Raw genomic sequence first — 14,246 nt, forward strand, 5'->3', positions numbered from 1 at the left:
CCTGCTAGGTCAAATAGCTCTTTGGCACTCCCCAGGCAGCTTTATAACGTATTTGCGTCCCAAGTACTTACATAGATGCGAATGTACAGTGTGGATGCACTCCTTTTCTGAAGTATTCAGGGACACAAGTACTTCCAAAAGCTGGGCAAGGACTACCAAAGACCCAGCCAGTCGTATAACTTCAACAGGGGACGGGGCAGGAAGGATAGGATGGACCTAGGATCTGGAATGCTCTCTGGTAACCTGAGCCTTCCTTCTATATAATTATGCATTAAACCTGAAGTGACTGTCCCCAGTTCAGGCTTGCTTTAATGCATACAAAGTTAGCTTGTGCTAGAACACACAAAGGTTGTGCATTGCATGTCTATTGTTCTCTATTCTATCAATACATATATTAAAAGTACTTAGGTAAGGTTAGATGGATTCAATAGAATAACTATCTAAATTCTTCCACTCCTCCCTTTATCACCCACATATTTTTGAGGTAGGAAGGAGCTGAAACAATGCTACTAAGGATGGTGGCTGGGAGAGAGAGGGGCTTACTGAGGGCTGAGGGAGTGAGGCTACTGAGGATGCTGGGGGTCGATGGGGAGAGAGGGGCTTGTGAAGGGGTCTGGAGGGAAGAGAGCAAGACTACTGGCGGTAGACGCAGAGGGAGACAGGCGCTCATTAATGTTCTGGAGGGCAGAATGATGCTATTTAAGATGCTAAGGGGTAGATAGGTGGAGAGAGGGGATTGCTGGGGAAGGGGGGGGGGGGGTAGATGGGGAACTTACTGAAAATGCTGGGGTTGGATGGGGAGAGAGAGGGGCTTACTGAGGGTACTGGGGGGAGAGAGGCTTACTGAGAGTTTGAGGGGAGAGAGTTATGCTATTCAAAATGCTGGGGTTGGATGGGGAGAGAGAGGGGAGAGAAAGGCTTATGGAGAGTCTGGACAGGATGCACAGGAGGGGGCTGGGGAGAGAAAGGGGGTTACTGGGAGGGTGAGTGAGGCTACTGAGGATGCTGGGAGGTTGATGGGAAGAGAGGGGCTTATTGATGGTCTGGAGGGAAAAGAGGGAGACTACCGTGAATGCGGGGGGTAGATGTGGAGAGAGGGGGGACTATTAGTGCTCTGGAGGGGAGAATGATGCTATTCAAGATGTTAAGGGGTGGATGGATGGAGATGAGGACTTGCTGGGGAGTGGATGAGGAGAGAGGGGGTTACTGATGATACTGAGGGAGGGGCTTAAGGAGGGTACTGGGGGGAGGGGCTTACTGAGAATCTGAGGGGAGAGAGTTGTGCTATTCAAGATACTGGTGGTTAATGGGGATAGAGGGGGGCTTAGTTAGGGGAGATAAAGGCTTAGTGAGAGTCTGGAAGGGATGCAAGGAGGGGGCTGAGGCGAGAAAATGGAAGGTATTAAGGGGAGGGGGCAGAATGACCACTATTGAGAGTGCTAGGGAGTACAGAGAGGGATGAATAATGGAGGGCAGTGAAGAGAGAGGGTGAAAGAGTAACTTACTTCTCATATCTCCCTCTCTGCCAGTCTGTCAGGGTGGTGCTTCATCTGGTACAGCATTTGCATCCTCTTCCCTTGCTTTCATGCTGTGCTGGGGAAAGAATCACTGGGCATATGCCTGTAGGGGCAGAGCTTTGAGGGTCTTTGGGGTGTAGCTCCGCTGGATCTGGGGGCACAGCTTCACTGTGGTTTTGAGGCAGAGCTTCATGGTGGTCCCAGTGCTTCTTTGAAGGAGAATATTGTGGCGCCCTGGGCAATGGCCAATACTGTTTGTGTACACAGAGCTAACCCTGCCCACCTCCTCCCCCTGCTGCAGTGAGGCTAGCTCTGCTGCAGTGCTGGCCACAAAGAGTTCATCTCTGTTAGCAGAAGGAGATGGTGTGGGTTGGGTAATTTGCACTGTACTGGGGTAGCAACTACTGCTGTTCAAGATATGCATTGAAAAATTCACAGATTAATCTAGGGTTCTACTGTATGTAAATACAGCACACATTCTGACAGTTTCCTCGGTTGGATAGGTGCAGATACGATAGTGACACCTACACCTCAAAAGGAATTTTACATATTCATACACAGTACTAATCTGTATAGTGTATGTGATGCATGTGTCTATCCCCTAGAAAAAACAGAACGTTACACTCGCTCGCCAATGTACAAAGTAAATGTGAAGTACAATCATCAATCTTCCATAGCCTGATCCTATTTTAAGCCTATAACAACAAATACCACAACCTAATTATACTATGAAATCGTGCATAGTACACAGGCTGATCCAGCGGTGGTCCACAGACTGTGAATAGCAGAGTCACACCCCGTCACCAACTCTACACAACGCATGACGCTTGTCTTATTAGTAATAGAGGAAGTCTCCTGATAGCGATCTCGCTCTACAGCTGATCGCTATCAGCGTGCCTGAGAAGTGTGCCGCACTGGAAGTCATAGCACAGCACCCACTTCAAAGGCTGCAGCCTACAGGCATTCAGGTGAACTGTCTCTGTGTAAGTAGTAGAGATTGTACAGTATGTATGTGAGATACAGCAGGCGATAGAGAGAAGTGAAGGTAGATGGGAAGAGGTAGAACTAGATGTATATCTCATGTGACCCAATCAGAAGTCATCCTTTCCTTATCGACTAGATCTGAAGGATGGATATTTGATTTGTCACGCTGCATTGCCTTTTACATCACTCTCTACTATAGAGTGATATAATATGTCCAGCTTCCTTGGTACATGACTGAGTCCTAAGCTATTGTCACATAGTCTGGTCATTGCCACCCTTTTGGGTTCTTTACTCAAGATTCACTATTTCGCTGTATGGAAATAAGCCAGAGCAAGCAGTCACATTAAGCAAGCACTGTGAGCAGTCCATCAGTCCTATGCAGCGCCTTCTGCTTCCATCCAGAGGTCATCTCAGAGCTGCTGTTGCTGCTTTTCTCCTCCAGCCTCCATACTAGCGCATTGTGGCACACTATAATGAGAAAGACAGCTCCAGGAGGATCATTCCTACCATGCAGAGCTCAGCACTAAAGTATAACAGCCAGGGATCCGAGCGCTCAGTGGAAACCCTACAGCAATCAGACAACTCTGCCTGGACAATGCAAAGACAGCCTCAGCATGTCGGGAGAAATATTGGTCTGGGAACCCCAGACAAGGCTTAAAACTGCTACCCCTGTTATCCCATTAAATAAGTGCACAATTTATGTTCATAGTATTCCTGCTTTGTGTTTCCCCTTTATTTTAATGAATAAAGCAGATTTTGGAGACTTCCAGAGGTAGTTTAACCATTGAGGGTCCTGATTACAAAAATGTAAAAGAAATCCAGCCAGAAAGCTGAGAGTGAAGCGAAAAGATGCAAAGCGAGCGGGAGAAATGCCCCACGTCTGGGCTGAGTGAGACCCTTTCCAGGAAATCTCTGCAAACTCCTCAGAAATGGGACTAATAGGGGAGATAGTGAACCCTGATTTATACCGGTGCCGCCCATCACGATCACTAAACAAATGGCTCATTCCTAAAGGTCAAAGCGAGAGTTACGGCGAGGCATGAACCTCCTATCAGTAAGGTGACGTCACCGCCAGGCTTTATAAAATGAATGGGTTGTTGATAGTGAGTGTACAGAAGCAAGAACGAGTAGGAGGAGGAGGGACCTGAAGTCAACTCCGGCTCTTCTACTAGTTGTGTTTTTATTGCTCTCACACTTGAGGATTGTTTATGCTGATCCGACAGAGTCCTAGAGTCAGGATGCAATTCTGTCATATTGTTGGCTGGGGACTTGTGCTGGCTGTGCTGTGTCTGAGAACAGAGGCTAAACCCGTGGTTCAGGCACATCAGAAGGTAAGGGGACACTTGGAAGTTAATTGGTTTCATTCAGTTCTCCACTTGAGCCTTTTTGGTTACATCCTAACATCTATCTTTCTTTAGTTACATTGATTCTTTTACATGACTATAGGCAAATTATTTCAGATCTCATCTCTCTAAGTTCTGACTCTCTATACACAGTGATGGTGATGTGTTTCTAGGAATCAGTTATTTCCCAAAGTGGTAACATTGTTTCTAGCCCTATGTGAAGTGACAGGTGTATGGAGCAGTGCAGTGAGTGGACAGGTCCTGGACAACTATTATTTATTGTCAGTATATATTACATATGGTTATTATGGTAGAATGGCAGTATATTACATCTATGTGATATGTGATATCCATATCCATATGTGATATCCATACAACAGTCAGTACCTCTGATCGGTTTATGGAATATTTGGGCTTGATATGCTAAAATAATTATAATACATGTTAGATTTTAGATAATGATAAACTATATATAAATACAACTGAAGAAGCATTTGATGATTCAAATGAACAGGGTACACTTGGAAAACCTTTATACTCTGGAGATATTCTTGGATCAAACAGGAGCTCCTCCAGTGCAGTCAGTGTCACTCTCCCCTGACATGTAGCCAGGCAAAAGTCTCGTCTTTTGTGGTGAAATTATTGTTGTGTTGTACAAGAACTATGAAATATGTTCTCTATTTATGTGAGAAAAGGAACTTTCTTGAGCTGTTCCATTTATTTTCCAGCATGCTGGCAAATATTTCACACCTGTGCTGTAGAGTTTTTTTTTCTATCTTAGCTAGTTAATGCCCTGATTCAAATCTCATGCTAGGTACACAGGATAGAATTTTCTGGCAGATTTACCTGTCAGATCAATTTTTTCCAACATGTCCGATCTGAATTTCGATTCTTTTTTTTTTCCGATCAATTTCCATAGAAGTGAACAGAAATCGATCAGAAAATCAATTGATATTCAGATCGGACATGTTGGAAAAAATCCATCTGACAGGTAAATCTGCCAGAAAATTGTATCGTGTGTACCTAGCATAAGACTGGCCATGCTCAGGTCAATTTTGGGCACATTTGATCATTTAGATCAAATTCGATAGTGAGCTGTCTGAGTGTGTCCAGTTAACCAACTTCTGATCAGTTTCAGACAGTTGAATGATAAGATGATCAGGCATACTGGAAAAGCGTAATTAAGTAGGCAGAGGGAGGATAGGTGGAGATCGATGGTTGCATAGCGCTGTACTGCATTGGGCAGTACAATACTAGCGCTTCAGTCAATTCTTCATTTGGATTTCTGCTGAAATGTTATCAAGATTAACTTGACAAAGTGGTAGCATCAATCAATACTATCAATTTCAAGTCAAGGGGTGATCAGTCGCTTGCTGGACCAAGTTGTTAACCTGTGCTTGGCTATGCTAAAGGGTAGGAACACTGTAGGCAGTATCGCATATGCGTTTTCCACTATGTGCTATGGAAAACACATATGCGATTTTGCCTAGTGTGTTCCTACCCTAAGCCTTGTGTAGGACATTAGACTAGCAGAAGTGATGCAAACAATCTTGACATTGTTTGTGGAATAGGTACAGTGCATGCTATTCCCTTAACAAGGATCGGGGCAGAGGATAGGGCATGCCTGTGAAAGATAGAAGACTATAACCTAAAACAAATGACCATTTTGGGTGACAGCAGTCTACTGTGTGTAGAAGGCTTTACATTTGCATCATGCAATTTTCTCTAACAACGTTGTGATCTTTTGCATCACTTTTGAAAATGACACTTTTTTTTATAATCCGCTTAAAAGAGAATTCTGTAGATATCTTTGAGGTGCTACAGGGACACAGTTGCGTTCTACACTGAATGTCCCTTTTTGGACTCCTCTCATTGATGGCTTCCAGATTAAAGATCTAGATTTCCTTCACTCTGTTCCCTGGCTGTCTGTCAGGAAGGAGTTTTCCCCATCCACTCTCCTGTCCTCTAACACACAAGCCAAAACCATGGTAGAGCAATACATGAGATTAAATCCTGAAATCTCACCAATGCAGCTTCAACCTAGGACATTGTGTGACCAGGTTCATGGAAGTAACGGTATTCATTGAGATGAGATGGAAGCTGCCAGATCATTTTCAGCCAGATTGAGCAACTAATTCTCATGTCTGTGGGTGCAGAAGATAGCTGTTGACCAACTTCTCTTGGGAGGATTAGGCAAATTAGGAAAACAGATATTGTGATTGCTATTGTTCCCCCTGAGATAACTGGCACAGGCGGCATCTGCTGCCAGCTTCCTACTCCGCTCTCTGTAAGCCTGAACATGAATGTTTGGCTGAGTCAAGCATTTCTATTGCATTTACTAGTCTGCTAGGAGGTCGCCTGAGGGCAGCTGAATTGTGCCAGCATGTCCGACCCTTGGCACCCCTTCACAAAAAGCATTCAAAGGTTGTCAGCATAGAGGTGGATCTTTCATTTGAGAGTCTTCCTAATCTGGCTGTGATTGCCACACAATGGACTTCCTCCCATCCTCAGCATCACCAAGTACCATCGTGCTCAGAGATAAAAGCTCATTCCCTGTGAAGTGAAGAATCTTGAATCAAATGTAATAAGTGTGGGAAAATTCATAGGAATAATTGATCACCTCTGTTTTTCTTTACTTGCATGTGCTCAGTATGATTTAGTCATTTACTGTACAGCCTGATTGACTGATAATGAAAAGAAACACTGAGGCGGGTTGCATCAGTAGTATGCATCACACAGATGTGGGTGGCCTAACAACAAAATGTTTGTTATGTAAGAAAAAAAAGAATTAAGGAAATCATAAGGGATCATAATTTGTAGTGTAAGAAATCAAATTATTCAAAGTTCATACTTCCTAAGTATAAAAGATCATTGTACAGCAGACTTAAATCTGGGCAATTTATTGTTATAATTTAAAGCATTACTGAGGTGATCGGAGATATTGAGTGGACTGGGGACCACCCATTTAGACCTCTGTCAACATCTAGCCAAGACTACGCTACAATTTCTCATGGACACTCCAGGTGTCTGGCTGGGTACCAGAGGATGCGCTGATGGGGAATTGGGAGTTTTTAAAAGCAGATGGTTAAAAAAACATTACCATTGTGTTACAACACACAGTGTTCCCTTGGAAGTCATCATTTCAGTGAAAAACGAACAAATATACTTGAGGTATTCAAAGAGACGGTGACAGTAGATAGACGGCTTGCTGTTTGCCCTTGGCTGACCCTGCCTGAAAGGGATAGTTTACTTGGTCATCTAACTAGAAACTGTTCAGAGATTCAAATTAAAATGTAGCCAGCAGCCAATGTATTCTATGGATGTATGCAATATAGTCATATCCATATATTTATATGGAAGGATAGAAGGGGAAGGAGAGAGAGAAAGGCAGAGATATAAATGATATTCCTTAACGAGCTTCCCAAATTAGTTTAGCAGGTGGCTGTCTGACATTATATTTAAATCATGGGGCACTCTGTAGTGCAGATGCAGCATGCAACTGACAAGCAGATAAATAGCTACAGTGCAGAGCATTAACTTTTCTTTGCCCTTGATCATAATAATTGTTTGTCTAAATTAAACCAGGGTGAGCGCAAGCTGGAAGGGCACTGGGGTACCAGGATTTCCATGGTAGGAAAGGTATAGTGCTGTGATTAAAGGCTAATTTTATATCCATTATATATTGCTATAGAATGTATTTTTGGCTACTGCTACCGTCAATTGATGAATGGAAAAGTGACCAAATTAACACCGCAGTGAAGCTGATAGATTGTTCTGAACAACTGTGGCCCTGACATCTGTGCTATTGACATGTATTTAAAAATTGATGCTGCCCAAAGTATTATGGGTTGATTCTCCCTCAACTAGTAGCTGGGAATCCGATAAGCCCAATTATAGGAGTCTAATAGCTTACTGATATGGTAAAACAAGTAGTTAGTGATAACCCTGATTAATTAAACTACCAAAACTAAGCGTCCCATAAAATAGGTTCAGTATGTTTGTGCTTTCCTTACCGGTACTCTAGATACAGCACTGATTGTCATGGAAAGGTTACTAAGTAGGTGAAAAAAAAAACACAATAACATGGTTCAGCTCAGAGTCCACCACCTAGTCAGCAAAATACATCTTGTAGCAGTCTACAAATAAAACCTTTTATTGCTCCACATACCCCTTTTTTATAAGCAGTAGATGTGACTGACGTGACTCTTTCACCCCAAGAGCAGGTCGTGTGGTTCAGTGCTTGATACTAGAAAGCAGAAATGGCAATTGACCTTCTATCAAGTTATCTTGTTAACCAGATTAGCAGTGGAAAGTGTTAATGAGAAAACCAAGTCTTATTACCGTCAGTGACTGTATGTGGCGGAGTATGCAGTGGAATGACAGGCATTGCTCAAACCACCTCCATGCTGCAAAATATCCCCAAAATGGGGCAGCCTGCTCAGGTTCATTTTCATGCAGTGTTGAGGCATTTTGCCCTCATGGTGGAGGTTTCTTAAAGGCTCTGTCGACTTCCAACATAGATATTCACCAGAATAGTCATATAACTGGCGGATTTTTATTTTTAAATCAAGACATTGATTTGTGCAGATTGTGGGTTTATGTTCCAAAGCCTTCCAGATTTCTTTAGAAAGTGTCAGTCTGCTGGATTTTGAATTTAGTTTACGGGGCACAAGTGAAAATCCATGTTGGATTGTAGGTAGGTCTTTTTGATTGGCCAATTTGATCACATCCATTTAGTATAAAATTTACCTACACAATCTGCTCATGGAATTCAAAATCTGTTGTCCCTCATACTACATAAAGGTGGTAAAATTGGTCAGTAATTGGCCAATCAAAATTGAATGTGGGTTTGCACCCCAAGAGTCTCAGCAGATTGGACCAACCTACAAATATATATTATCCAGGTCAATAAAAAATTCACAGTTTGCAGAATTTGGAATATATCTGATTTCCGAAATTCCTCGCCATTGGATGAGACCTCATTGAGGCATTCCCTAACTGTCCACTTGTTTCTTTTACGTTTCCCTATTAACTTTCCTGTCTTCTTTTTTGTACACAAACCATTTCCATGTTTTTTCTTGCAGTCACTGCGTGCGTTGCTGGGGGAAGAACTGGCTGAATATTTAGCATCAGGGGAAAGAGGAGAACGAAGCATCGACCCCAAAACTCGTGCTCGGCTTTTGAGGGACATTCGTGCTGACACCCGTTCTCGGGCTGCTTGGACCAGGCTACTCAACGAATACCCCAATACTCGCAAGTTTAAAGGCATCAACAAGAAAGGCATATCAAAGGGCTGTTTTGGCCTAAAACTGGACCGTATTGGATCCATGAGTGGCTTAGGGTGCTAGAAGCTGGAGCACCATCTTGTGGTGGTTAGTAAGAACTTCTATATTGTTTTCTTTATCAGCTTCTTTATGATCCCTACTGTCTCTGCTTTTCTGCTCAGTATAACAAATTGCTGCAATTACTGCTTAATTAACATTTGCATGCCATAAACATTATGAAAATAAATTCAAAAATAAACTTGAGACTCGTTTGTTAAATGGAAGCCAGTGCATTCTACAAGCTTTGTGTAATGCTTAGCTGATAGTCATTCGAAAGGACAAAGTTGTTTAAAGTGGATCCGAGATAAACTTTCACTCATTGCATAGTTGTGTTCCTTTCATATAGTTTATAGGACATTCCTCAAGCCAAATACTTATTTTTTTGTTTTAATACTCAAATTCCCTATAAACTAAACAAGCCTCGCCCACAGCTCATTTTGTGCCTTGGCACTCTTAGAGCAATGTAGCAAGGGAGCTCAGTCTGGGCAGGAGGAGGAGCGGTTTATAGCCATAGATTTCAGAGGCAGAAGGGAGGAAGAGAGGGGTTTGAGCTGAGAGCTGGAGATGCTATCAGCTTTTCTGTGTAATGTGACAAGCAGAACATGGCTGCTGTCATTGTATCAGAGGAAGAAATAATCATATACAGTTGGAGCTGTTTGCAGCTAGATTTGCTGTGCGAACTATCTCAGTTTTAGATAAGATATATAAACAAGTTACTTCTTATAGTTAGTTTTTTCACCTCGGATCCGCTTTAAGTGAACCTGTCAAATGACAGGGTAGAAAACAGTGTTCAGAGTAAACTGGGCCCATCTGAAATTCACATTACATAGTCATAAGCAATGGAAAACAATTATTCTGGTCACCTTTTTATTTAAACCACCGGTTCTGGAGCATAAAGCTGCATATGGTCAGGAGCTGAGGACAGTGTTCTGGACTCTGCAGATACTTATTCAGCAAGAGCATGGCCAGAATAAATGTTGTGTTGTATTGTAACATTAATCTGAGCACCAACAGACTTATTTTTTCATACAATTAGTGACCTGCTGCATGCCCAAGTGTTCTTTCCTTGCTGACAATGTCCTGTCAAGATCTGATGCATATTTACTTATTACTGTGGATGACATTAATAGTCTGGTCTGTTTTTTATATGCTGTGAATTGCTTGTAGAAGGTCCTGTAATCAGTAGGATAGGATCTCTGCCCCATATTGATGTCCTCTAAGTATTGCCAGTGTGAGGACCTCATTGCCAGGTGTGCGCATTAAGCATCTGACTGTTCTTCACCTGCCAACCCATCACTGTTCTCCATACATATTCTGACCAGGGACGGGCCGAGGCAGAGGCGAGAGAGGCTCCAGCCTCAGGGTGCAGTGTAGAAGGGGGGGCACACAACTCACTCAGCTATCATTCCCCTATTGTGTTTGAAGCAGAGAGAAATTAGAAAAGGGGATACATGGTAGTGACTACAAGCCACCAGACTAGAGATTAAGGTGTTGGGGGGGGGGGGGGGGACCTGGGGTGCCTCTTAGTCTAATAACAATCAGTGTGTGACAGATGGGGGGGTGCAATTTGGCATCTCAGCCTTGGGTGCTGGAGGACCTTGTCCCGGTACTGATTCTGACCTTTCCTAGAAAAACAGATAGGGAAATGTGATTGGTTGCTAATAAAGCAGAACATATTCTATAGGCTTACATGTGGCACTGGGAGTTTATGGTGCACAAACACTTGCAGGTTCTGCTGAAGCTTAGCCAGAACTGTGTTTTCTCGACAGCATGTCTGAGAGATGCTGTAAATAAACTGGTTATATATGGCTGTAGAGAGGGGAAGGAAGGACTGTTATGTACCATCTGTACACCAATAGGAGTTACAGGTTGGTGACAGGGTGTCTATAGAAAGCTGAAAGTCAGGCAGTAGGTGCAGGCTTTCCTTGCGCACAGAAGTCTGCAGCTTGTGGGAGGAATACAGTGACAACTCGAGGAAAATGAATGATTTGACGCCAGAGCTGTGCTTCCCAGGCTCCTGGCAGTGAAAATCCCGGGGCTGTGTTATTAATAACTAGGATCATAATTCCATCTGCATTTTCCATGTGCTGTTACAAGCCTTGAAGTGCTGCATGAGAGAAGTCAGAAACCTGGCTTGCCCTGCACTAATAACAATACTAATCCAAAGTATTTTCTCTTCCAGGCTCCCAGCATTGACAACGGTTTTCTGATCACTGGTCATTATCCTGTCTTAGTGTGTAGACACCCAGCTGAGAATCTTACCTTTCCAGAAGCCGAAGGTTCTGCGGCGGGGGAACAGGCCGGTACGATGGGACACAGGACCTGCTGTTACCATATGTCTGTCTTCATTTTGTTTCCGGCACACAAGAGCCAAACGTGTGCGTTTTGTGTACATATCTGTAACGAGAGCTGCCTACATGTTTACATATCAGTGTTCAGACACGTGCTTCACCTTTCGGGTGGCTAAGCAGACTCTCACTCATGTTCTTCACATGTAGAGTGATTAGACAAAAGTGCAAAACCATTCCTAAACCATGGCCTGCTGTTGTCTCAGCCACATGGAAATCCTCCCCAGGTTACAGTTACATCATTGCATACCTGTCTCTACCCTGAGATTTAACCATTGACAGCTCAATATCTACAGAACGTGTTTGAGCTACTGATTTATGCTGTAATGAGGCAACGGATTTCACTTACCAACCTGCCATGCCTATATTAATGACCAGCCTCTATCAGAGAGGTCAGATATGCTTACCCAACCCTGTAGAACCAGGGGAAGACTGCAGTGTTTTTTTTGTTTTTTTTTCTGGGACAAAGTCGGTCTCAAAACTCTAGTGGCTGCTTAAATATTTCAAAACGTATCTGTCTAATGTCAGTTTTATCCTGATGTTGTGGCCAAGTAAATAAGCTCCAATGTTCTAAATGACATGCACGTCATGTTTTATTTTTTGTGTTTTTAATTTTAGCTTTGTTACAGAGCTGCCAATTATTATAGGAAAACAGGGAATTATTGTATGTAGAATGACCTGCAGCTGTGGAAATGTAATTCCTAGCGGTTCCAGCCAACACGATACACTAACATTACATGTGACTTTGCGGAAATGGTCTAGTAGGGAAGTAATGTGAATGGAGAGAAGAGCCTTAGGTCATCCCAGCTCTGGTTTTACTAATAGATGGTTACAACAATGAACCACTTCAGAACTCATACGGTCCTGAACCTGTACTGAGATTTCTATCTGCTAGAAGTAACTACATGGTCATATAATCTCCAAATTGGACAGGAATCAAACCGTATGCAATGGGTTGGAGTGAATGTCTCCCAGAGGCACTAGACCAACAAGGCAAAGCACACATGAATTCTGTATACGCTCCATAGTTTGCAATGAGAAGTCCGCATGCTTTGTCAGAGAGACCCAATCCAGCAGTGCAAGGATTAGGTCTCATGGGGTACTTGTATACATGATGCTGGGGGAGGGAGGGTAAGGGGGGAGGGGGGAGGGGTACTGACAGAGCTATATGTAAATCTCACCTTGCATCATTGTATTTATGTTGTAAAGCTATTTATATTGTTTATAAAGAAAGATATTTATAAAGAACTTTTATTTATGTAATTAAATGAACGGGGTCAAACATTGTAACATTTTGTCCTAAATAGTTGCAACGTTTTAAGATAAAAGAAAACAGTGAACAAAAAAAAGTCATTCCATGTACATCTGTTAACTGTCTTTATTTCTCTGTTCTGAGACATTTTATTACTTACTTACGTATTTTATTACTCAAAAAGTCCAGTTCATGCTCAGGGTCAGAGGCACTACACAGCTGTACATTGCACACACTTTGCTCTTCTGGCTGTACATTAACTGCATTTGAATGGATGGCTATGATGGCGGATGGAGAGAAAAAAAAGAGTTTCAGCAGCAAGTAAGAGAACACATCCAGCTTATGACAACTAGGTCCAGAGAAACCTGGAGCAAATGCCTAGTGCAGCCATTCAGAATCCTTGTTCCGTTTACCAACCTGATTGGCTGCACCAGTTATTTGAGGTTTATTTCCAACATCCTGTGCACTTGTTTTAATACATCAGCCCCAAGGAGTCTCTAGCAGACAAGTGATTAAAGCTATTCCCATGTCATTCATATGGTGAGCCATACCACTACTGTTCGCACAGTGCTAAAAGGACCAGGATGAAAGTTTAGATGGCTGTCTGCTATGATTGTGTCATCTTGTGGAACGTGTGAATGCGTATTTATAAACCCAAAAGTTTAATGGGAAGGCTTCTGCAGTGTGAATGGTGATGAGCTTCACATTAATGATACACATTACACACATACACACATGCCATGATGATACAGCAGTCAGAAAGGGATTTCCAGTCTAAAGTAAAAGTCTAGCAGGCTACCTGTAAAAGAAAGTTCACAGGTAGCCTGCTAGATTTTTACTTAGGCTGGAGATCGCTTTAACAAAGTTAGGCCGATAGTAGTTTAAGCCCAATTAAACCCAAAACTGAACAAAAAGCAAATTGTGAAAGCAGTCAAGTTCATCATCACGGGAAGTAGCTATGGCAAATTCTATATCTGCGTTTAATGAGGGTTCAGATGCTCTCCTTGCATTAAAGGACATCCATTACTAGGTGATTCCTGGCAGTGTTGGACCACGGATGTCATTAATTGCCATCTGGAGTCGTGAAGGAATTTTTTACCTTTTAGGGTGGCCGAAGTCCTACAAGGTTTTTTTTCCCCTTCCTCTGGATCAACTGGGATATGTGAGGGTGCCAGACAGTGTTGTACCTTATTTTCAGGTTGAACCTGATGGATGTTGTCTTTCTTTCAAGTCAAGTAAATATGTAAAAAAGTGTAAGTTAAAATGATTACCTTTGGAAATGAACATTTCAGTTGAAAAACCCATTATGTAGCTGTGGTTCCCGCAGCTATGTAGCCACACATTCAAACTTAAAGAGAAACTCCAACCAAGAGTTTAACTTTATCCCAATCAGTAGCTGATACTCCCTTTTACATGAGAAATCTATTGCTTTTCACAAACAGACCATCAGGGGGCGCTGTATGACTGATTTTGTGCTG

General features: G+C 42.7%; 1 protein-coding gene across 1 annotated transcript; it reads left to right on the plus strand.

The window, feature by feature from the left end:
- Positions 1 to 3,626: 3,626 nt before the first annotated feature.
- On the plus strand, positions 3,627 to 12,632 carry NPPC (natriuretic peptide C). Its single transcript, XM_068279334.1, has 3 exons — positions 3,627 to 3,832; positions 8,929 to 9,216; positions 11,351 to 12,632. The coding sequence occupies exons 1-2, from the start codon at positions 3,710 to 3,712 to the stop codon at positions 9,190 to 9,192; spliced, it is 387 nt and encodes a 128-aa protein (XP_068135435.1). The 5' UTR covers positions 3,627 to 3,709; the 3' UTR covers positions 9,193 to 9,216; positions 11,351 to 12,632.
- Positions 12,633 to 14,246: the final 1,614 nt, after the last annotated feature.

Source organism: Hyperolius riggenbachi, chromosome 4, assembly GCF_040937935.1.
Source record: "Hyperolius riggenbachi isolate aHypRig1 chromosome 4, aHypRig1.pri, whole genome shotgun sequence".
Lineage (NCBI taxonomy): Eukaryota > Metazoa > Chordata > Amphibia > Anura > Hyperoliidae > Hyperolius > Hyperolius riggenbachi.